Source organism: Chamaea fasciata, unplaced genomic scaffold (genome assembly GCF_029207755.1).
Source record: "Chamaea fasciata isolate MVZ Bird 193981 ecotype frontalis unplaced genomic scaffold, bChaFas1.0.hap1 SCAF_1, whole genome shotgun sequence".
NCBI classification, from domain to species: domain Eukaryota; kingdom Metazoa; phylum Chordata; class Aves; order Passeriformes; family Sylviidae; genus Chamaea; species Chamaea fasciata.
The window spans coordinates 3,081,694-3,106,277 of NW_027094086.1; the positions used below are offsets into that span (position 1 = coordinate 3,081,694).

Sequence of the window (24,584 nt, forward strand, 5' to 3'; positions counted from 1 at the left end):
AGAATCTCCATTGGATTTTCTCTGTAGTTAAACAACTTTATTAGGTGGAGAAAGGGGAATAGGATCCTTGGATCCATTGCTGTCCCTGTGGACAATGCATGAAGTTTTATCTCCCTGTATTTGTGGTTTGCTGGGGCCTATCAGTTCCCAGAGCCACCAGCCCTTCACAGAATCCATCTGTAAGGCAGGAAAGAGATGTCCTGTGGTGCCAATCTCCCTCTGCATATTTGATGTTCCCTTATGCATTTCTGTCTCCAGCAGCAATGGAATAAATGCAAATGCAGCTGCTCAACCTACTTCTGCTTAAGCCACAGATCCTGCAGCTCAGTGCTCTGCTCAAAGTATTCTGTTTTTTACCTCTTTTTGGATAAGAAAACTGCAGTAAATATTACAGCAGCTGTGAAAAAGGCAAGTTTTGAGCTATGCTGAGCTGGCTTAACTCTTGCCAATCCTACTTGACCACTCTTAAGTGCAAAAAAGGACTCCTTTGCTGTGCAGTTACCCTGTGCTAAAGGGGATTCTGAAGCTAGTGACGTTCAAACCACTACAGCATAAGTATCTTTGATCTGTACCCAAAAAACTCATTATTGCTCTTCCATTAGGGATCAGATGAAAATAAAATAAGCTATGTCTTGTTTTATGAGTGGAAATGGCATTTCCTGCTGGAGCTGGAAAGCAAAGCTCCTCGGGATTGTTGTTAGTATGGGCAGGCACGGTGAGGCAGAGAGAACTCCTTCCCTCCTTGATGTTTGCTGTTGCACTTGGGTTCTGATTATTTTTCCTCTGGCTTCGTCATTCATCAAGTGTCTCGAGGAAGCAGCAGAGGCAGAAGTTCAGCTCCTTCCCGGTGTCCCTGCGGATGAGGGGAACCGCCACCGCCACATCTGCCTCTCTGCAGTGCTCCTTTTAAAGCTGGATAAATAAATTAGAGAGATGATCGTTCAAAGAACAAACTGTGAGCAGCTGGGGATCACGGATTCGCTGGACCGTGCTCCTCCAGCACAGGAAGCAGCAGCCACAGGGAACTCTTTGTAGGCAGCACTTTGACATCTCCTGGATTATTTAGTGCATTGTCTTTGCGGTGCTTGTGCACGCAGAAATGCTCAGCAAGAGTTGTTACTCCTCCTAAGAGATGCCCTCTCTGGTTTTTGCCCTTCCAGGGTTTGTTTTCAGAGCAGAGCTGTAGACAGGTGATTTTTTTTTTTTTTTTTTTACTACATTTGTATTTTAGGTGCTTGGCAGCTCCACAGATGGAGTATTAACTTACTGTTGTGTGGAGAACTCTTTTGAGAAGGAAATTTTATTCAACAGAGACACCCCTTTAATTAACTTCCACACTTCCATGGGGAACTGAATATAAAGACAGATTATAATACTAATAACATGTTAATACTACTAATAAAAACCACAACAAAACAACAACAGCAACAACATATCTTTTTACCATTACAAATTAAAAAAAAAACTGCAGGAAGTAGTGTTTTGAGAAGGCTTTTTTTAAAATTAAGATCTTAATAGCATTTAATGTAAATTAAATATAATCATTGTCTAATTCCTGAGTGCATCTCTGAGACTGAAGAATAATAAGTTAATTGTGTTGACAGCATAGTGGGAAGTGCCAAAATCAAGCACCAGCATGTTGGTTAAAGTGCACTTTGAATTAAGAGGTGGAATGCAGAACTTTTATTTTTTTGTACTCCTGCTCCCAGTTATTTTGCAGCAAAGTTCGTGCCCAGCACGAATTTATTACGTAAGATATCTAACATAAAATTTACATTACAATGCAAATGAAGAAGGCTTTATTTAACTTTAGAGACTAGGAAGGATCAGATACAAGCGCCTAACAAGCCATTTTACTTTGGGGATGGGGAATTACTGGTATGTAAATCCCTGAGTGGTTCTGTGGGCAGATAATTTAATGAGGTCTGCAAAATGGATGTCAACTCAAGCATCTTGCTTTCCTTTAAGAGGAATTAGATTTGAATTTGAGATTTGAATCTGCTGCTTGTAGAATTCAGGCATTTGGTGGCAAGCTATACTTGATTAAGAGATTGGGGATCAGGCTGACTGTGCACTCCTCAATTTTAGCAATATGATAGGATTTAATTCCCAGCTCCCTCTCTGCAATGTCAGTGTGGAACACCTGTCTGTGATAGATATGACCTCTTCCCTCTCAAATTAAAAGTGATGTAATTGCTCAGCTGGTGTAGTGAGTACTGGGATCATCAGTGAGTGAAGTGCGTTTTGATGAATGAGCACAGAAATTGTATCTCAATTTAAATAAACAGAGGTAATAACTCATTATTGGATCTGGTTTTGCCTTCATATGGGATTAGTTCTCCTTCTTGTGTGATGCCAAAGGAGTCCATGCCTTCTGTGTGAGCATTCAACCCTTGACACACATCTGAATTCCAGTTCTCCAACTAAGAGATTTTGTCTTCATGGTGTACTAAGCTTTCACTTGTAGGTACCTTGTATGAACTTAAGTGTAATTTCATTTACTGGGAGGGTGGTGAGACCCTGGTACAGGTTGCTCAGGGAAGCTGTGGCTGCCCCATCCCTGGAAGTATCCAAGGCCAGGTTGGATGGGGTTTGGAGCAACTTGATCCACTGGAAGGTGTCCCTGTTCATGGCAGGGGGTTGGAATTGGATGTCCTTGGAGGTCCTTCCCATCCCAGGCCATCCTATGATTCCATGATCCTGGACAGCTTTCCCAACTGAGCTGTTTGCACAAAAACATAGAAGTGGGGAAAAAACCTGCTAAACTTTGGATTAAAACCTCAACAAGAGAGGTCTGGATGTGTTTGTAGTTAAGGTTGTGTTTGGTAAAAGCTGTTTGGGGACTGGCCTTGATCTTCAAAGGAGATGCTGGAAGAGTTGGCCTGAGTCTCAAAAAAGGCATTCTCCTTCACAACTGAAAGAGAAGAAGGAAGGAGCTGAAGAGTCAGGACAAGCCATGGGTCTTCAGGACTCAGGGATCATAAATAGACATTTTGACATTTTTTAATCAAAGAACCTCCATTCACTTCAAATCTCGCCACTCAAAAAAAAAAAAAAAAATCAGTACAACTGTGGCTCATGCTCATATGTGTCCTCTAAGAGAGAAAAACCATCATTTTCTCCAGGTCTTTTCCAAGTATTTCTTGAGTGTTTGAACGAAACTTCATGGAAAACCACTTCTTCCTTACTAAAAGGATATGAAGTGCTCTCTGGAGAAGCTGAGAAGCTGGGAGTGCTCTGTTGACTTTAGAAAGCTTGAGAATACTGGACTGAGGTTATAAATACCTTTGGGAAGCGCTTATGTCTCTTCCTCTTTGTTTGTGTGCTCCCAAAGAGCAAGGCCAGCAACCACTGCTTACAAGGAGCAATGGTACTGGAATTTGGGGTGTAAAAGGGGGGGACACCCATGACTGGAGGAGTGGCTGGTTTGGCTCTGTTCCTGCCTGTTTCCATGCTGGTAAAGCAGCTCTGCATCTCCACATCCCCAGTGCTTTCCTGGAGATACTGTGTCATTAAGGGGTAGATGACCAGGGTAAGTAAATGATGTAGATGACCAGGGTAAATCCTGCCCAATTTCAGACTTCTCCTCTGAATACAATATTTTCCTGGGAAATCCATCAGGCAACTCCCCAACCTCCTTTTGCTGTACAACCCTTCTTTGAAAATTTGCAGTAATAACCATCTGTGATGGTCTTTTTCCTGTCTACACCCTGTTTTCACCTTATCACGTCCCTCTGAATGGTCCACAGGCTTTGTCTTTTTTCTGACAGCAGGAAGAATATTTTGGGAATCTCCTTCCCAGTATTTCCTTCTGGCTTCCACTGCTGGTGAAGACCCAGGACTCCTGCAGCCCTCCTGTGCCTCTGTGTGCTGCTGCTGTTGTGTTGTCTCAATTGCTCTGCAGCTTGATAGATTTCTCCAAGTGTCTCATTATGCAATTAATTTCAATTGCAATTCCCATCATCTCTTCTCTTCTGCAGGCATGCCACCCAGCAGGAGACTAATAAAACCATCACGACCAGCACCAAAGCCATCAAGCAGCTGTCTGAGATTGTCAGAGGCTCATCCAGGGTATGTGTCAGTCAAGATGCTGTTGGGGGAGAATGATGGGTCTTGTGGAAGGAGGAATGATGAAAACGAGAAGTGACAGTGGGTGCTTTAAAGCTGTTAAGCTCTATGTCATGCTATAACTTCCTTTCCTCCCAAACAAGTGTAGTTTTCACTTATAAATGACCCAGGGGAAAACAGCTGCAGACACCAGCTCTCCTCCCAAAACTGGCTCATGTGGAATTGGAAATCATGATTTCAGCAACAAAGCCTTTGGCCAGTTCACATCTATCTCAGGGTCTCAGTTTGGGTGAAAATATTGCAGAAATCATCTGGTTTCACATGAGTTTAGCATTGGTTGAAGACTCACTTGTGGGTGCTCAGGGTGCAGGTGAGTTTGGGAGTGTGTTATATGTATGGAAAGGCCAAGGCCATGGAATATATCTGGATATGACAGTGATTCAGTGCTGTGGGCTAGTGCAAAGGCAGCTTTGGGGATAGATAAATACAGGCTGTTGCCAGATCAGAGCCAGATTTTAAATTAGAATTTACCCCACTCTGGATTCCAGTTTACCCCAGAAAATCCCATCTGTTTCGTGTGCAGACTGGACTGTCATCTGTACGTTCAACTCATATGAGCATCAATGTCACAGGGTATGAATGATCCCCATCCCATTGTCCCCAGTGCAAAGACTGGACAAACAGAAGGTTTTTGTCCTTCCAGCAAAGATTTTACACCCCAGATGTTACTGCTGGCTGTGGCCCATGTTGTGCACAAGCAAACTGTGGGGACCAGATTTCAGCTAGTGTGACAGTTAAAGGAGAATTTTCACCCACATAACATTCAGCACCTGAAATGAAAATAAGGACAATTCTGCTTGATTTCTGTAACGCTTCCAGCATCCAGATGATTTCTAAGTCAGGAACTTTCCTGAGTTCATGTTTTATTCTCTCACTCGCTGCCATTTTCCAAAGTCCTGTATTACTTCAGCTCTGTTCTCACTGCCCTTCCACCTAGAAATAAGATTGCTCTAAACACACAACTCATTTCTGACCAAGTGGTTTTTACAGCCTGGATTTATGGCACTTGCCAACAGGCAGTTGAGATAAGGATTTAAGACTTGGATCACCTGAGGCTGCCTTGGTAACCTGTGAGGGACCATGTGCAATTCATGTGCCTGCCTAGGAAAAAAAAAAATTATAATGGGTGATGGTCCACTCCAGAGGGTGGGGAGGGAAGCCTGGAATGACTTTTTCCACATGTAGACGTCAAGATTAGTACAAGAATAATTTTTAAGATATTGCTTTGGCTAGAGATGGATGGCAAGGACTGTTTGTTTATTTTTTTCATTTTCTTGCATAATTACATTTGAGCTTGATGAAACAGAAGATGCTGCCTTGGAGATATGGGAATCTGAGCTTTTTTTTAATTCTTTTTTTCTTGTGCTGATCTCCAGGCTCTATTTTGTGACATAAATTGGGTCCAAAGGGGAATCAGGCAAGGTCACATTAAATCCAATTACAGTGCCACACAAGAATGTCATTATTTGCCCTTGAAGCCCATGGGGACTCACAGGAGAAGAGATTTTACTGTCATGGGGAGAAAAATGCAAAGTTAAAGGGAAAATATTTAACAGCTGAAGGAAACAGATGCAGAAACAATTTCAGTAATATGAGAAATAAACTTGCTGCTTTCTATTACATTGTATAATAACTTTTTTCTGCTCACTGGTCAATTAATTTAACTTCTTGTTTTTTGGGTTTTTTTAACTCTTCTTTTATAATAGTGTAGTTTTAGTAATTAAACCTCCAAATTTTGATAAAAGCCTGTAGCCCCTGTCCCTTACATAGCATAAATTGTCCTGGTGGATATTGGCTGCTGGTCAGTAAGTCCATCTTGGGAATCTTGGTAGCACTGCAAACTCTCCTCCCATTAAATTACTCACAGCATGAAAATCCTTACAGAGCTTTATAGTTAGTCCTCACCAATCCATTTTTTCTCTGGATTGCTTTGCATGCACACACAGAAAAAAAAAAAAAAAAGAAAAAAAAAAAAAGAAAAGGCTTTTTTCCCCCATTTCTTGCTTATTTTCCACCAGTAATGGACTGCCAACGAGATGCAATATGGGACTTTCTCTGACTTCCCATAAATCTCCAAGTGCTGCTGGAGATATTGGAGTCAGGATGCCCAGCTGAGCAAATTGATAGTATTGCAGGAGCAAAGATGCTGCTCTAAGTGGATCAGTGTGCTACAAGGCAGGAGACTGATGGAAAATGGTTCTTTTAGGGCTTCATTCCAAACTAACCTCAAAGGATGTAAATAGAGAGGTAGACCTGGAATTCCATTTTTTTTGGTAGGGTGAGTGCTGGAGCATAAGATCAGCTCTCCAGGGTGAGAATCTTATCTTATTTTGCATGTGGAATAAATATAAAGTTTATGGACTTTTATCTGTAGAATGGGAATAATGATAGTTGCCCTGCTCTAAAAATAGTTTTAAATCTTTAGATGAGGAAATGGGATATTATTCTGTGTGTGAAAATACTCCCATTAAAATTAAAAATGTCTATCTCATCGTTTATAAAATCTACTTTTGAGATCCCAAGCAGTTTTCTAAAACAGCTGAAATGGCTGGAAAGTGAACATTTGTGCTCAGTAGCTTTAGTGTAGATTGGGGTTTTTTTTCCTTTTTTTTTTTTTTTTTTTTTTTTTTTTTTTTTTTTTTTTAAATGCTGCTTCCTTGCAGCATTTCCCTCTGTAAAATCTGGACATGTGAGCTCCTGCACAGGTGATATGTGAAATCCAGGGTGTAGAACAGTTCCAGGAGAACTGTTTGGGTTTGGTCATTCCCTCTGTGAGCAGAGATGTGTAAGCATGTTGGTTACATATATCTGGCTGTGTTCTTCCTTCCAAGAACAGGTTTTATTTTTAAGACATAGATTGAAATCTTGCTGGAATAAGCTCCAGCCATAAAGGCGGTGACATTTGGGTTCATGTTTTGGAAAACATGAAAATAAGCTGGTTTCTGTCAGTCAGACCAAGGAGAGGGGATGTTGTGGCTGATTGACTTCTCAAGTCCAGTAAGTCTCCAAAATGAGGTGACCAACTCTATCATGATTTATCATATGAAAAAAAGAGAACTTTTTATAGATAAATCCCTTCAGTTATTTTCTCCAGTGCTATCTTGAATATCCAAAGTGGCTTTTTTTTTTTTTCTTTTAATTTAACTCGGCCTGAAAGACCAAAGCATCACATTTCCTAAAATAAAATCCTATTGCATCCTGGCAGCCCCAGTGTGACTTATTCTTTTAGGATACCATTTGTGCCCACCTTATTTATTCGGTGTCTCCCACCAGGACAATTTCCCATGGTCTCAGACAGAGCCTACTACTGGATTTATCTCTAACAGCGCTGCTTACCAGCCTTCTTTTTTTTTCCCCTCAATACAGCAAGAACGGCTTCAGCTGGACAGGCTGAAGAACCAGCTGTCAGATGCCATCCAGAGATATGGAGCTGTGCAGAAAGTGAGTATTTCTCCTGCTTCCACTCTGCCATCTGTGAATCTGAGAATGTGTTAAGTGTCGGTGTAACTCCCAGGAGCCTGGGGCATCTCCACGGGGCTGCTAATGAATCGTTTCCTCCCTCTTTTCTTTCTTTCTCAGCCAAGCAATCACAGTGTCATAGAATTAAGGTTGAGAAAAACCTTTTAAGATCCATCAAATCCAACCATCAGCCGAGCACCACCTGAACCACGTCCTTAAGAGCCATATCCACACATTTACTGAACACTTGCAGGGATGGTGTCTCCACCATTGCCCTGGCAGCCTGTTCCAGTGCTTGACTAGCTTTTCTCTGCAGAAACATTCCCAAATATCCAGTCTAAACCTCCCCTGGGGCAGCTTGAGGCAATTTCCTCTTGTCCTGTCTCTTTTTCCCTGGGACAAGACATTGACCTTCACCTGGCTACACCCTCCTGTCAGGGAGTTGTAGAGAGTGAGGTCTCCCTTGAGCCTCTTTTTCTCCAGGCTGAACCTCCCCAGCTCCCTCAGCTGCTCCTCATCAGACCTGAGCTCCAGCCCCTTCTCTGGACACACTTCAGCCCCTCAATGTCGTTCTTCCTGTGAGTGGCCCAAAACTGACCCCAGGATTTGAGGTGTGGCCTCCCCAGTGCTGAGTTCAGGGGGAAGTATTTCCCTGGCTTAGCCATGACATTATTTTGGGATACCTCCACTCTCAGGGGAGAAGGAGAGGTGATTGCACAGTTCACCTTTTCTGCTCGCAGAAAATGTGGAGGAAACACTGATAATTCAAATATTACCCCACCTTCTGGCTCTCCTTTGCTGTTTGGCTGTGCCAGAAAGTTTCCAGGCACGCCTTGTGGTTGGCCTCTGTCACCAAGATCAAGCTGTTTAATAAAACAAACAAAGCCTGAACTCCAGTTCCTTCATTTACTTCTTGCTCACCCACTTTACCCTGGGGAGGCACTGCTGATGAGCAGATTTGCTTTGCTTTTAAACACTGTAGTAATGACTTAAATTTAGCATCCCCAAACTGCTTCCCTCCCCAGCAGTGCAAGTTAGGAGATAAATCTGGATTAATCAAAATACAACCTGGACAAACTCTGGAGGCTTTTGTATATCACTTTAATGAGTCTGACGCATGCCTGCAACAATGGGAAGGATATATCGTAATTATAGAGGTGTAATGAAATTTGGCTGGCAACATGCACTTAATAATGTGTCTCTATTAGAAACGCTCTGGACTGATTGATTTCCCAGCACTTGTTGCCTGTGCCTTAAAAATTAAATAAATAAATAGACGTACGTAAAATTGCAGCTCAGCAGCATGTCTGTGGTGTAATAGAATTGCATCATCTCCAGTGCTGCCTCATATTTTAAATTGTTTTCCTGTCCTATTCAAGAAGGTGACTGTGGGGTCTTTAAATGAAATTATTTTATGTGCTAAATGAGAAGTTGGAATTATTTCAATAAAGAGCTCCACCCCCATACACACACACACACACACACACACACACATCTTTTTTATGCTTTTTTTCCAGCTAATGTTCACGAGCACAGTCCATCTGAACTGTATATATAGGTTGGATTTATTTTATTTTAAAAACTGTCATCAATTCAGAAGTGCCAAAATTAACCACTGCAGCTTGTAAATGCCCGGCTGCGTCAGGAAAACAATCTGAGTGATAAATTGCTACTTATCCACGTCCTAGCTGTCATTCCTTAAATGCCTGTTTCAGTTTTGATAACCTTGTCATTCTGGAAGCTTTGAAGACTTTTAATGCCTGTAAGACTGAACTTTTCAATGCTTTTATACTCCCATGGTTTTTTTTTTCTAAAGTGTAAGAGCTTTCTCTATGTTCTTTTCTTTAGAAAGCAGAAGAAAATAGCTTCATATGACTCTTTCCCTAAATATTTGGACTCTATTTTCTCAGCCATTTTGCCTCTGATTTTTCTATTTTTCTTTTCCTTTTAACAGAAAATAGCAGAGAAATCCAAATCTTTGCTTCCTACTGGGCAGAGAAGCACCAAACAGGTAAATTCACGTGTGTCTCAGTGTTTGGAAGTAAGTACAGTGCTAAAAAAAGCTGTTTTATAACCCCACAAATGATGGGGTGAAATGATGCTGAAGAGTTTGGAGCTCCTCCACTGCCTGCATTAAAGCCAGTGAGGTGTTTTTTGCAGTAAAGATGTGTGACGTCTTTGGAGGTGGAAGATAACAGAACTAGGGAAAAAAAAAGACTTATATAAGGCCTGGTTAATTATTCTCTGCTTTTCTGTCCTCATGGGGCTGTTTTTCCATTCTTGATGGGAGTTTTGTCTGCTCTGAAATGTATCAAAAAGCAGTCCTACACCCCCTTTTCCTGGAAGATGGGCTTGTAGGTGGAGTGAAATCACTTTCCAAGGACAATTTCATAGAAGAAATTGAGAAGAGTTTTTATCAAACCTGTCCTCAGTTTTAAGAGGGATTATGTATTCTGTTTTCTTTGGCTACATTGCACTGTGGTTAACTATTATATACATAAGCAAATGGACCCTTTTTCTTCATTTTTAGGATTTTTTTCTTCTCTTTTAGGAATTTAGGAAACTTTTCAATGAATAAATACTATTTAGAATCAGAGTATATATATTTATTCTGATTTGTGTACCCGTTTTCATATATACTCTGATTACTCCATATATGATGCACATTTTCAGTTTCATACGTACATGTATGTGAATATATATAACATATAATTAGATGCACATATGCCAGTGAACATATGCAAATTATTAAGACTATAATGATATCTTTGTGCAAGTGTGTATATATGTATACTATATGTATATACATGCCGAAAAATGCATAGTCTTTCATAAATAGTAATGCAAAATACTATAGATTTAATATCTGTATGTGTGTATGTGTGTTTAAGAAATATCCACAGATTTCCAAGATAGTTTTGATGCCAGGAGATCTTTTGGCTGAAATAAGGATCCAACAGAGAATAGGTTGACCTCTTAAATCCTGCATGCTAAGAAACTTGTAGGCATTTGCAGCTGATACCATGCCACCAAAACTATGAACTCTGTGTCTTGTTTCAGAGATTATTTCTGATATTTTTGATACTTTTTATCATTTCAGGGGAAGTCAGCAGGTTTTCTGCTTTCCTAATGACTTTCCTCTCCCTGCCCTGTGCTGGCTGTTTTCTACAACTTCCTTAAAGTATTTAAGAAATGGTTGTACTTTGTTACTTTGAATTGATGATTCAAAGTAAATAAGAGTGAAGTGGTGCCACTGAAGACCCCATCATTATGTGCAAATCAATGGACCAAAGCTTTAATATTAACTAAGTTTCAAACAATTACAATTCTGCCTTAGACCTTGTGGCTTAGTTGGTTTAGGTGTCAGTGAAATGAAATTAAGGCACCAAAGGGCTGATGAATTCCTTTATCCAGAGTGAGGGTTTCCACTGCTACTTTTGGACAGAATGTGCACAGATGTTACTTTTCAGTCAGCTCAGTGTTTATAAAAATTAACAGTCTGTTTTTGTCCACCAGCTGGTGATGTGTGTTGAACAGGGGCATAAGTAACATATCCTTTAACCGTGGTCAAATCCCTCATCCATCAAATATTTACTGGGTCATTTTGTGCAAATTAACTGTGACTTGTTTTCACGTCGTCCGTATGACATCTCTTCTTGGGCTTTTAACCAATTTTATTTGACAGCTGTTGGTGGAGTGGGTTGAAGGGAAGGGAAAAGCTCTGTTCTTGCTTGGACTGCCATGTCCATGGCATGGCAATGGCTGCTCCATAAGATGGGGGACACTGCTGGCTATTAACCAGTGCAAATGGAATGAAGAGATCTAATTACTGGGGATTGTTGGCACTGGGAGCAAGCTTGCATGAAACCAGGTTTTTTGCTATGTTGAAATTGCTTGGTGACTCCAAAAGCAGCTTTCTTTGGAAGTAAACAGAGTTTTAATATGGGGAAAAAACAAGATGTCAGACAAAAATACTCAAATCTTTAAGTCAGTAATGGTGGAGTTGGAGCAAAAGGACGCTGGAGAAAGAATGGGACAGAGACAACCCCATTGCCTTAAACCAGGTAGGAATCCAACCACTGGGAGACTGTAGCAGGATCAGTTTGGTGCGGGTCGGGCAGAATCAGCAGAGATTCGGTTAAACTGGATCAGCTCAGGTTGCTTCTCCTTGTAGCTGCAACTTGCAGGTGAAGTGAAGTGGTTTTGGTGGATTAGGAAAAAGGAGGTTGTGGCATGTCCTGGGTGAGAGGGTTCTGACTCAGAAATAGGTTTGATCACACCCAAGAGCAAATCTCTTTAATGCAGTGACACTTTCCTGGGCTAGGAACACACAAGCCTTCATACAAGAAAAGGATGAAAATTAATTCACATCTGCTTCAGCTTCCCTGTATGTTTGCAGCTTCTCACTGTCTTCTCTTCTTCCTCCCTCAAGTACAGAAAGGAGAAAAATTAAAGGTATAAAACCTGCTGAAGGCAATGTGGTGGTGTGGTTAGTTTTAACTTATTATTATTATTATTTTTCCAGCAGCAGATTGGCTGGGACATACAAATTTATGGTTCCCACAGGAACCGTAACCTGACCACTATGTGAATATATTAAGGCATTAAAGTTAACACCCTATAGAGTAATGCAAAATACTACATATGTTCAGGAGACCTGATTTATGGGCCTTGTGAAGCTGCACAGTGGCTTGGTGCAGATCCAACCTTGATTCAAACCCTGCTTCCCTGCAGGGCTTTGTTCTCTTTTATTTATAATTTAATTTATTACAGCAAATTGTAAGAGGTCTGAAGAATACTCGTTTTTCTGGATGCCTATCCCTATATTTCTCTCCTACTGCTGAGTGGGAAAGGTGAGATGTTGGGTAACACAATCCCTAATAATTTCCCTTTAGGGAGTAATTGATTCCCTAGACCCATGAAACCGGTAAAAATTGCCATGAGAAGACTTGAGAAAAGCATTTTCCTTCCCATTGTGGTTTGTTGTAAGTACTCTTTAATTGAGTTTATTTGTTTATAAAAGCAAAATAAAGGCATTGATCCAAAACTCCTTGAAGCCTGAAGTTTTATAAATTCTTAATCAAATGTGTTTGTAGGAATGTGTTTGTGTATAGACAAATCAATGGAGTTCTATAGGTGCGTATATTGAAAGACACAAATTTTTAGTACACTAAATGATCATTGTTGAGCGTGCCTTGTGGCAACAATTAAAAAACAAGAAAAAAGCCCTTTCCCTTGAATCTGTGAATGTAATTTTAAGTCTTCACCTAATGCCCAGAATGAGACCTCCAAAGGCTCATTATGGGGAATTTTGGAAGGTAGTTTCCAGTTGCTGGAATTGCTGGTGCAGCCTACAGCAGAGAGAGGTTTTGGGGATATGGTTGCCTCTGCTCCTGATTATTTTTGGGGCAGGTGGGCTTCAAATCCCACTTCTCCCCTTGAACAGATGCACCAAGGTGCAAACTCCTCCTTCCAGGCAGAGTCCAGTGTAGGAGTGGGAGTATTTCTGATGTCCCCTGGAGCCTGGCACAGTGTGGTCAGTGGCAGGAGAGGCTGGCCAGCTGGCCAGAGGTGTCCTCTGGGGTGAAACCCATCCCACAGTGCAACAACTGGATATAATATGATAATGTTCTAATAGCACAGAATAGATCATCCATAATATTAAAATAATTAATGGAGCACTCTAGAAAATCTACAACAGAGCAAATAATGTCTCTGAGCACAGGAGATGAAAAGAATCCTTCTTTTTATTTTTTTTATAATTATTGTGCATCCAACATCATCTGCTTCTGATAGAAAGAATTTGGTTTTGTGCCCATGGTTGAATGAGTTCAAGTGATGGGGCTTGGAGCAACCTGGGATAGTGGAAGGTGGCCCTGCCCATGGCAGGGGATTGGACAAGATGATTTTTAAGGTCCCTTCTAACCCAAACTATTCTGTGATTCTCTGCAATTCTCTCTTCTCCACCAGTGGGGAGGAAAGTGGGTTTTTCTCACCATGCAGACGTTGTGGGTGGTTCCCCCAAGGGAGTGGGAGAAGGGGAAGCACAGCCCTGTTTTAGCTGGGAAATGAGTTTTTATCTAAAACCACATCAAAAATCTGAACAGCCTTTTTTTTTTCTTTCTTTCTTTTTTTTCTTGGAGGAAACTTTCGTAGCAATATTTAGAAATTAAAATTACAGTAATTGTCATGGTGTAATGCCATCCCTCTTCATTTCCTGCTGCTCACGGGGAGAGGAAAGGATAATTACTGCTCTGGAACATGGCAGTTGCCAAAAAGATGCCTTTGTTTCTTATTCTATGGTCCTATTTGACCCATCTTTCAAAGGTCAGTAAATTATATTTCTTAGGAACACAAAGATGGGCAATAAATGTCTATTTGCATATACAAGGGTTGGATTTTTTTTTTCCCTACTGACTGCATCAGTTTATTCTTGCTTTAAATGGACTTCCTTCCCACAGGAAGCATCATTTCTCCCTTTCTTCCTGTGTTTATGAAGTTGTTCTTTCTGTGTGATTAGAGTAAAATTCTCATTTTGGGGGCAGCGAGATCCAGTCCTTGGCTTTATGGAAGAATAACTTTTTTTGGCAGTAATGTCTGCATAAACTGCATATATGTATGCGAGTGTGTAATGACTTTGGTTGTTTGGGCTTCTATTTTTACCAGGCCCTTGTCATGGTAGGTGTTGTATCAGCACAGCTACGAGACTGTGCCACCCTGAGGATCTCACAGGCTATACCAACACCAACAGCTTATTTTGAACAATAATAATGATGAGTTTTTAATGTAGTAGATGCTCCTCATGCTCCCCTCCTGTTTGAAACCAGCTCCCACATTTGTGACAGGACGTGGTGTGTATTTCCCTGAAAAGCAAAATTTAACTTCTCACAATCAAAACACGGCTTTTGTCCTGACAAATGGAGCTTTATATTTACTCATTTGTCTCACTGACTCTACCATCTTATCTCAGAACTCATCCCAGTTCCTAATGTTCCAGTCTGGCTGCTGTATCTCAGGAAATCAAGCCTTAACTTTGGTGATAATTTATCTTGCATATGTGGTAGCAATTGCTGTGTCTTTTCAAGGTCATTTGGGATGCAGCTACTTCTGTAAAAAGTGTTATTTCAATAATGTCAACTTTATTTTAAATGACTGTGCATCCATTAAAAGCCATATTGTAATCAACCCACTCCCCTGTTCCTAGGGTTGTCAATACGGAGCATTTAAATCATAGTTATTTTTTTCTTGACTTTACTGAAGTGTGGGCTTTTGTTTGATTTTAAAGGGTTTGGGTTTTTTTTTTTTTAAGGCAACCATTAAAGCAATTTTCTTAAGAAAATTTAAATATTTTCTTTTCTTTTTCTGCCTCTTTGGGGGTAGAGAAATAGATTCTCATAAAGGGATTTAATAAGTGGATGGAAATAGATTCACACCTAATATTTTAATTTGTTCCCTGTATTTTCAGGGGAGGTGGGATCTATTCTGAATGTCCCAAAGTACTGTTGCTCTGCTTCCAGTGTGTCTGGGAAGGGAAGGTCTTTTCTTCTCAGCATGCCCACGGTCTTCAAAAGAAATTCCAGTGGGCTTAATAGGCACAGAACTTCTCTAAGTAACCATTAAAAACTCTCCTTTTATCAGGGAGGCAGCATTTTTCAACTGTAAAAGTTAAAATGAAGAATTCTGCACCAGGGCCCTTGGGAAAACACCCAGATTCCAGATGCTGCTGGTGGCAGGTTTTATAGGACACCAGGAATGCTGTGGGCTTCAGTAAAATCGTGTAAGAAACACCCCAAATGCTAATATAGCTTTAATGGAAAGAATTGTCAAAAGCTGGAGGTCTGAGCCTCCAGCAACATCCCAATCCCCTTATCCTACAAGAGAAGAAAAGTAAGAAAAAACAAAACCTATTTATAAAAGCAATGTGTATCATCAGGTTTGGGGGGGGGGAACTTGCCTTTTCATAAATTGCCCAAACAGCTTGAACATTGTGGATTTTCCTTGGCAACTAAGTGCCTTTCAAGGGACCAGCCCTCTTTGCCTGTGTCTGCTGGTGGAACCAGGGACTGCAGCTGCCTCCATCGGCACCCAGGCAACGAACTGAGTTTCCACTAGCTGGGTTTTGGTTAGGTTAGGGGGTTTTTTTTTCAGTTTGTTTGTCCTCTTGTGTGGGTTTTTTTCAATTTTTTTTTTCCCCCTTTTGTTTGAGTGAGAAAGGACAGAGGTTTGTGTGTGGGCAGAGGATGAAGGCAAGGGAAGGGGTTCTTTTGTACGAAGCCTCCTCCAGAGCACCTCCGCTGGCTCCCCTACCCCAGCTCTGAGTCACTGCTGGAGTCTGGAATGTACCAGCCTCGCCCCCAGCCCTGCAGCCACTTGCTTTTATGCTCCCAGATCCTGGGAGACGCTTTCCTCTCACCTCAGGTTGGCACAGACCCCGCTGGGGCTGGGAGGGCTGTGCCGGGGGAATGGTGACACCGGGGTGGCGTGGAGGCGTCTGAGGCCACTCCATGGAACATGGCCATGAACCAGCCTTGCTAATGAGAGAGAGCACTTTGACAGGGAAAAATCTATATTGTGCCCAGAGGCTGTCCTTCCATAGCCAGAGACAGCTCTGTAAATAGTTGGGGGTTTTTTTGGTTTTTTTCCCCGCACTGCTTGTGGTGGCTGCCTGGATGGTTGTTGTGCTTCTGTCTTGTGGAGTCACAAAACGGTTTGGATTGGAAGAAACATTAAAAATCATCTAAATCATCTGTTTAAAACCTTCTGCCATGGGCAGGGACACCTTCCACTGTCCCATGTTGCTCCAAGCCCTGTCCAAGCTGGCCTTGGACACTGCCAGAGATGGGACAGCCAGAGCTTTTCTGGGAAATCTGTGCCAGGGCCTCACCACCCTCCCAAAGAGGCATTTCTTCCAAATACCCAATCTAAATCTACTCTCCTTCAGCTTAAAGCCATTCCCCCTCGTCCTGTCATTCCATGCCCTTGCAAAAAAATCCTTCTCCAGCCTTTCTACCCCCTTAAGTATTGTCAGTCCCTAAATTTAAAGAATAGAGCAAATGCACATCTTCCTGCCACATCAGATTCATTCATGGAGGGGGTCGCTGCGCCCATATAGAGGAGAAAAGCATTTCTCACCTACTATATGAGATCCAGACATGGTCTCAAGGAATTCTGAATCCTCTTTCCTCCTGAGTGTTGTTTTTTACTCAGTGAGTGTGGGCAGTTCATGGTTCCATTCAGCACTGCTGGCAAAGATTTGTATATCTATAAATATATACGTGTATCTGTAGATATCTGCACTTACATCAATATAAATAAATACAAATAAAAAATAAAATGAAATAAAACTGTAAATACAGTGGCAGCTGGATGGACACTCACCTTGCTCAGAGAGCTTTGTCCTTGCTGCAGCTTTTCTGGGCAGTGAGGGTCACCTCTGGCAGCTCTGTCAGATCTGTGTGACAGCAGTGAAAGAGGAGAGCAAACACAGGCCAAGATCCCAAGAGCTGATGAAACACAGGCTGGGTCTGCAGGACGTGTGTGGCCACAGTGGCAGTACTATAATTATTAAAAACTGAATTAAAAGCCTGAATTTTGTTCGCTTTGTGGGCTTGACTCCTCTGTATATGACTTTTTTTTTTTTTTTCCCTTCGGAAGCATAATTATATAGTGAGTGTTTCTACTCAGTGGAAGTGGTTCCTGCTGCTGTGAGGGGGTGCTCACACGACCCCATCCACCTCCCTTCCTTCAACCCCACCTTCCCTAAGTTGCAGTGCAAGAGTCTAAATTGACTTTTGCCCTGGCTAAGATCACATGCAGCAAGTGGAGTAACAAATGTGAAACCTTACTGAGTGTGTCACCTTGCTCCAAAGTGAATGCAGTGTTATTTAATACATTTAAACCCCCTGTGGAGATGAATTATTGAAAGGAAGGAAATTGTATTCTTCTAAACACACTTTGATGGCTGCATTTATCACGTGATTAAATGGGGACAGCAATGGTATTTTCCCACAAAAAAAAATTGTGTTTGGAAATGTAATAACCCTTTCTGCAGCAGGGTGAAGACAAAAAAGATATTTATTGACCTTTCAAGGTCTAAATTAGCAATGTTATATCCACCATAAAACTTAAAGATATTAAACCCCTTTCACACCTGTGTAGAAGGCAGTGCTGCTACCTTCCATATACAGCATCTCACCTATGAAATCATAGACTCATGGAATGATTTAAGTTGGAAGGGACTTCAAAACTCATTCCAACCTCTTGCCATGGACAGGGACACCTTCCACCAGACCAGGTTGCTCAGACTCTTTGTATTGGTTGCAATTATTTCTGCTTTATGAAAACACGAGGAAACACATAGTCACACTTGCAATTCTGATTCTTTATTCTGTTCCTTAGCTGAAAACTGTAACCCAAATTTGTGTTGTTTTTGCCAAGCTAAACTTCCACTGATGTACTGGTTTGTTAGAGAGTTTCATCCTCACTTTTAATGATAATCCAGGATGCTGAAATTCCTTTGGAGTTAACTCATAAAGCTGGACATATATCAGAGTGGTAATTTATATATAATGCCATTTTAAAACACGACAGGTTCTGTAGGATAAGGCATGTGGTGCAGATAACATTTCAAGTAGCTATTTTTGAGTTGATAGCAACAGTCTGTGTGATAAATAAAATAAATGTGTTCACCTAAACACAGATGGAGGTTCTCCACTGCAATCTCACAAACTTGTTGGTTTGAGAAGGTGCCTCTGAAGCAAACAATTCCCTTAAATTTAAGAGACTTTTTTCACCCAATTGTCCCAAATATGAAATGAGGTGATGGTTCAGAACCTACACCATGAGCAAACTCTGATGAAAATTCCCTGGATATGCTTTTGTTTATAAGAATGGGAAGGAGTTGGACTTGATGGTCCTCATGGCCCTCTCTAATCTGAGTTATTCTGTGATTTCTGTGAATGAAAAAACTGAGCCATGAGTGTTGCTCGTCACTGCCACTGTTGGGAGGAAGTCAAAGCTGTGTGGTTGGTACCTGCTGAGCATCACCTCTGTCCCTGCTCATCCCTGCAAGCTCTTAATTAATCCTGGGGAAAGTGACGCAGCCATGCCATCACAGTTCTCTTCCTGCGAGTGTCCAAATGGGCACTTTGTCCCTCCAGTAGCGAGGTGACAGGACTGCATCTCACTGTGTCCCCTGCAATAAAACACAACAAAGCTTTGCAGAGTTTATTCTTTATTTGCAGGGTCCCCTTTGTTAATCTACTTTAATTAAAGCTATGCTACCATGTGGTACCCTGGGATGAGCATTAGGTCACTCCAGTAAGCCTTGGGTTAATTTGGTTTGGTGCAAGAGGACTTTTTCCCTGCTCCCTAAACTCATTAAGGTCTCAATCTCACCTCTTATCTCACTGTTTTCTCCAGATGCTGGAAGGGAGCTGGGAATGGTAGAGCAAGGAAGGTTCTTCCTCATGGGAAATGAAAGTTGATCTTCTGCCCCTTTTTTGTGCAATTTCCCAAAGCCAAACTCACAGACAAGAGGTTCCCGAGGTCTTCCTTGGCACAAAGACTGCCATGGAGAAACTTGAGGTGTCTGTGTGGAGGAACTGGATGAAATCATAAATGTTTATTTCCATGAACCCAGTTTTCCATGGGGCAAAGCTGGAGATTCTGTTTCAAATCCATGCAAGGCCTGGATTTTTTGTTAGCTGTGGTTTCCATCCACCTCACTTGGATGAAATAAAAAGCTTCAGTGTTTTATTTTCTACCTTCACTGAGTCTGTAAAGTCCTGAATGCAATAAAACTATTGAGGTGGTTCCTAGAACCTTAACCCAATATTACACTTGACACAATTGAATCTCTTGATCTGCAACATTTCTTGCATTAAGAAGGATTTTCCCTTTCCCTTCTCCTTTCGGTATTGGGTAACATCCACATGAAGAGCTCAGCAGTGACGTGCTGAGAAACGCAGATGATTGCCCTAAAAAAGAAAACAAACCCCAAAGAACACCTGACAAACAAAAATTTAAAAACTCAAAGCATCTTTTTGCAATCACAGCTGATTTCTGGTGAGTGAGGAAGGTGTTTTCTCCCTTTCTGGGCCCTGCCGTTTGTAACTGGTTAGGTGATTTAAAGAAGGAGAATGGGAATGTGGCTTTTATGTGCAGCAGGACATAGTGACCTCTTCTGGAAGCTGAGCACTGGGAAGCTTGATGGCCCTGCGGTGGGAGCTCCTAAGCTGACCCCTATATTTAAGCATGATTAAAAGCACCAATGAAGAGCCAGGCAGAGGAGAAAACAAAAGAACACCTTTTACAGCAGCTGCTGGGAGTGGGGTGAGGGAAGCTGTGGATGCTGCACACTTTGGAGTGCCATCTGCTGGCACAGGACTCGGTCGGATGCAGGAGCTGGGTTTTACACTGCTCAGATGAAAACGGCGTCGGGGAAGCCCTGATGAATCACTGAGATGAGAATAAACTCTGCAAAGAGTTGGGGTGAAACAGGATGTTTTGTGTGTCTGTTGAAGGCAGAATCCCTTGATCAGTTGTGGAAATCTGCTCCACGTCCTCTCTCTGTACTAAGGAGAGCAAACACGTTAAATAGAGTTGAAATAAGTATAATATTAATGATTTTATATATAAATATATGACTTCTGAGGTTCCGAGGGAGGAGGAGGAGGTTGAGCTTTAGGTCACATCTGCTGGGAGTCTGGCAGTTTTTAGTCTCAGCTTTGTCTGGTTCTCATCTTTACTGAAGTCCACAGGGCTGTGCAGGTCCTCTCCCTACCCAGTTCACATAATTTTGGCACCCAAAGCTGAGCACAAGTCTTGCTCATCAGCACATCTGCCTTAGGCACAGTGGGATCTGGAAGGCCACCTGATAAATGGCAGAGGGTGACACACTTCTGGGGTAGCATGGGGTAGAGCTAATTTGCTATTTTTTAGTTTTAAAAGCTTCAAAGTTATTTAAATGAACAAGAAAGCTCAGCTCATCGGTGTGAGAGCAGGTAAAGGTGATAGCAAGTGGGGTTCATCTGTTGGACACCTGCCTGCCTGGGCAGAGCTGCCAGGCAGCCCCAGCTTGGAAAAGGTGGGGTAGAGGGAAAGTTTTGCACAAAAGTAAAGGGGGAAAGAGCTTTTTGTTTATAGAGAACCACATTTTTAAAAAATATTTTGGCTTCTGCCTTTTCTTGATTTTGTTTGTTTGTTTGATTTTATATGTTTTTATACAGTTTGACCCAAAGGGACTCATTTTACAAAGATGCATTCTTCGCATGTGGGATGTAAATTGTTTTCTTCTCCTACACCAATCCTGTTTATTTTGAGGTGCATTTTATTTTGAGCTTGATGATATCCAATGTTATAAAACCTTTTTCTCCTCCTTACACTGCTTGTTGCTTCCAAGCCTACAGGCACTGACCCGTTTTAGACTTGAGTTCACACAAAATCCCTTTAATCACCCTTTTGCTTTCTTGTCTCTCCCCTTGTGCCCTCTCCAGTCTCAGAGCTCAACAGTGCTGCTTTTTTCCTCTTCTAAGCTGCGAGGAGCTGGAAAACATTGCAACTTATTAACTGGCCACCAAAACAAAGGGTTTTGAAAGTGTGATGTGGAGCTTTGGGGGCTATTTTTGGAACTGCTTTATTTGGAACTGCTTCTGTGTTTACAAACTGCTGATTGTATATAAGACTCAATATGAAATGGGAGGTGAGTTGGGAAACCTTCCAATGCTGAATTTTAATAGATGCCCCTGCAGATCACAAGCATTTTGCAAACTGAGATGTTTCTGTCCACAGGGGGAAGAACCCGTCCCCATTTGTGGCATGTTCCCCCTGGCTAGATGCCAGTGCCCACCAAAGCTGTTCTGTCACCCCCTCAGCTGATCAGGGGAGACAAAATTTAGTGAAAGGACAAGGAGAAATCACTCACCAGTTACTGTCACAGGCAAAAGAGGCTCGATGTGGAGAAATTAGTTTAATTCCTTACCAATTAAATCAGAGTAGGATAATGAGAAATGAAATTAATCTTAAAACATCTCTCTCATACCCCTCCCATCTTCCCAGGAAATCTCAATTCTGAATTCTCTCCCTCCTCCCCACCAGGAGAGGGTGGGAAATGGGACCAGTTCATCACAAATTGTCTCTGCTCCTATTTCCTCCTCACCCTCCTCCAGAGTGGTACCCTTCCACGGGGTCTCAAGTCACACCAGGAAAACTACTCCAGCACAGGCTCATCTCTCCACTAATCCATGGGTCCTGCCAGGGTTCTCTGCTCTCATCTGTCTTGGAGTTTCTGTTCTGCTTCTTTTGTTCTGTTTCTTTTCTTCTGGTTTTTTGGGGTTTTTGTTTGTTGGTTTGTGTTTTTTTTTCATAGTTCCCAGAAGGAAATGGAAATTGGTGGGTCTGGATGTGTTCATAAAGAGGAATATGTTGAGTGGCTGCCAAATGCAAGGGCTTTTTATGTGCAAAGGGTCTGCAGAATTGATGTGTTTCCTGGGTTTGCTTGTCCACTGTTCATCATGGAATACTGGGTATGGGACTGGGAGTAGACCTGGCAAGTGAAGACAGACACTTTTGTGTGGCCCCTCAGTGAGTCTGAAAGCTCCTGTCTCTGAGAGCAGAGGAATCAGGCCACTGTCTCTTCGCAGTGAGGGGATTTGGGGAATATCCTGTTTCTTTCAGTGGGGTTCTGTTGTCATTTTTCTTGCTTACAGAGCAGGGAAGGTGGAAGGGAGAATGAAAGCATTTCAGTGAGATTCATCACATGTGATTTCCTCTTCAAGAAAGTTGTGTAGTCATTGCAGATGTTGACAGGAAGTCATTTTGAAAAAGGAGTGATGTGACACCTTCCTCTGTTCCCTGAGTTTCCACTGAAAAGCCAAGGAATTGGTGGGATATTTCATATTTATCCACATCATTACATTTAACACCTCAGAGCTTTCCTTTTGATATCCTCTGTTAATTCCCAGCATCACAGCAGGAAACAAATCAATCTCCTCGTTCCCTGCTGCAAATATTTGGTGATAAGGTTACTGATAAACTCTAAATTAGTTTCCATAGTTTCAGAATGCAAAGTTGTAGATGTTATAGCCTTACACACCATGGCAACTGGTTCCTCTTGGCAGGTTGCTCCACTGCCTATGACAAGGATGACTTTGGCGTCATTTCAGGACAAGTGATGTGAGAAGACCGCTTGTCTGCAAAATCTTTTCCATCAAGAAAATTCCTTGTGCTATGATTCACTCATGCCATATGTGGAGGAATTAAATTCTGGGTGAGATGCATGAAGGAAACCCCACAGGAGGAGAAATGATTTGACAGCTGATCCATAGAGCTCTTTCAGCCACCTCTAAAAAAATGCTGTGATGTCAGTATCAGTTTCGTTACACATCTGGGCTTGACTCATCTGCTACAGTGAAAGAAGAAAAAAACCCAAAGAAATAATTAAAGTTCATTATTGAGTGTATATGAAATAGCATTATTAAAGTATCTCCCTCACATTTATTTATAACCCTTCTTCCTGACAGAGCCTGACATGTTTCGCAAACACCACTGAATGATTATATATTCTTTGCCCAAAATCTGAGGATGTTGCTCTGCATTCTATTCATTACTTGCTCAGTCAAAATTTATGTTCCTGCACAATCTGTACATTTTCTGAGATCTCTTTGTGTAGGTACATTACTCATGAGACCTACCAGGCATATCTAAAATAAGTTGGGGTGGAAGGGCTCACATTTCTTTCAGAGAAAGCCAAGTTCTTCTCAGGAGAGTTGGACTGGGCACTGTCACTGCATGACAGGGTGAGGCTGGAGAAGAATATCTCCATCCTCACAATCCACATGTGCTGGTTGGCAGGATAGAGTTGCCAATGATGACACTTGTCTAGGACAACTGAGCTATCATAACGCCTCTTGGAAAAAAAGCTGGGACTTCAGCATGTGTGCAATGCTCAGAACCTTCTGTAAAACTCAGCCAAGTGTGGTTTCTTTTTTTGACCAGGGCAGTGACTGTTCCTCTGTACTCAACACTGGTGAGTCCACACCTCAAGTGCTGTGGCAAATTCTGGATCCCTCAGGTCAAGAGGAGTTGGAGCATGTCCAGGGAAGGCCAACAGAGCTGGGGAAGGGTTTAGAAAGTCGGTAATGTGAGGAGAGGCTGAGGGGGCTATGGGCATTTAGCCTGGAGAAAAGGATGCTCAGGAGGAACCTTCTTGCTCTCTGTAATTCCCAGACAGAAGAGGAATTCCCAGACAGGTGGGGGTTGCTCTCTTTTCCAGGGGAAAAAGGACAGGATGAGAAGAAATGGCCTCAAGCTGTCCCAAGGGAAGCTCAGGTTGGACATCAGGAAGAATTTCTTCATGGAAAGAGTAGTCAAGCTTTGGAAAGGGCTGCACAAGGAGGTGGTGGAATCACCGTCTCTGGGAGTGTTGAAGAAGTGACTGCATGTGGCACTTAGTGCTCTGATCTGGTTGACAAGGTGGTGATTGTTCAAAAGTTGGACTCAGTGATCTTGGAGGTCTTTTCCAACCTCAGTGATTCTGTGATTCTCACAAAACTAAAGCCTACATCAGCGTCCTTGGGAGACTGGCCCAGGACACACCTCAAGGGCTTGTTCTCTCCTCTGTGTTCCCACTGGTCTCACCCCCTTCTGTTTGCCAAATGAGACCTGAAAATAGATCAGAGGAGTATGGATTAGCTGTGTGGCTTTGGTGTATTAGCACAGCTGTGTTTGAGCTGAGCAGCAGCAGGGGTAAAAGCACAGGCAGTGGATGCAAATAGAAGGACTACAGCAGAAAAGTAATGTAAACTCATCAGGGACTTTAAAATGCTGAGCAAGATCGATGCTCCTTTGCTGATGGAAAGTGTCACCTCCCTCAGCAGGCAGTGTCAGTGGCTCAGGGAGAGCTTCCCGTGGAGAAAGCTGGTGTGCAGACTCATGATTATGATAAAATATGCAGGGATACTGTGGACTCAGTCACCTTCCCCAATTTGGTGTGAAAA

At 42.0% G+C, this 24,584-nt stretch overlaps 1 protein-coding gene across 8 annotated transcripts in view; it reads left to right on the plus strand.

The window, feature by feature from the left end:
* The window catches only part of TSNARE1 (t-SNARE domain containing 1), a 458,033-nt gene that overhangs the window by 200,808 nt on the left and 232,641 nt on the right, over positions 1-24,584 (plus strand). For all 8 annotated transcript variants that reach the window (XM_066175258.1, XM_066175253.1, XM_066175288.1 and 5 more), the window contains 3 exons: positions 3,981-4,071; positions 7,495-7,569; positions 9,542-9,598. In XM_066175258.1, the coding sequence (XP_066031355.1) occupies positions 3,981-4,071; positions 7,495-7,569; positions 9,542-9,598 (223 nt within the window). The remainder of the gene's footprint in view (positions 1-3,980; positions 4,072-7,494; positions 7,570-9,541; positions 9,599-24,584) is intronic.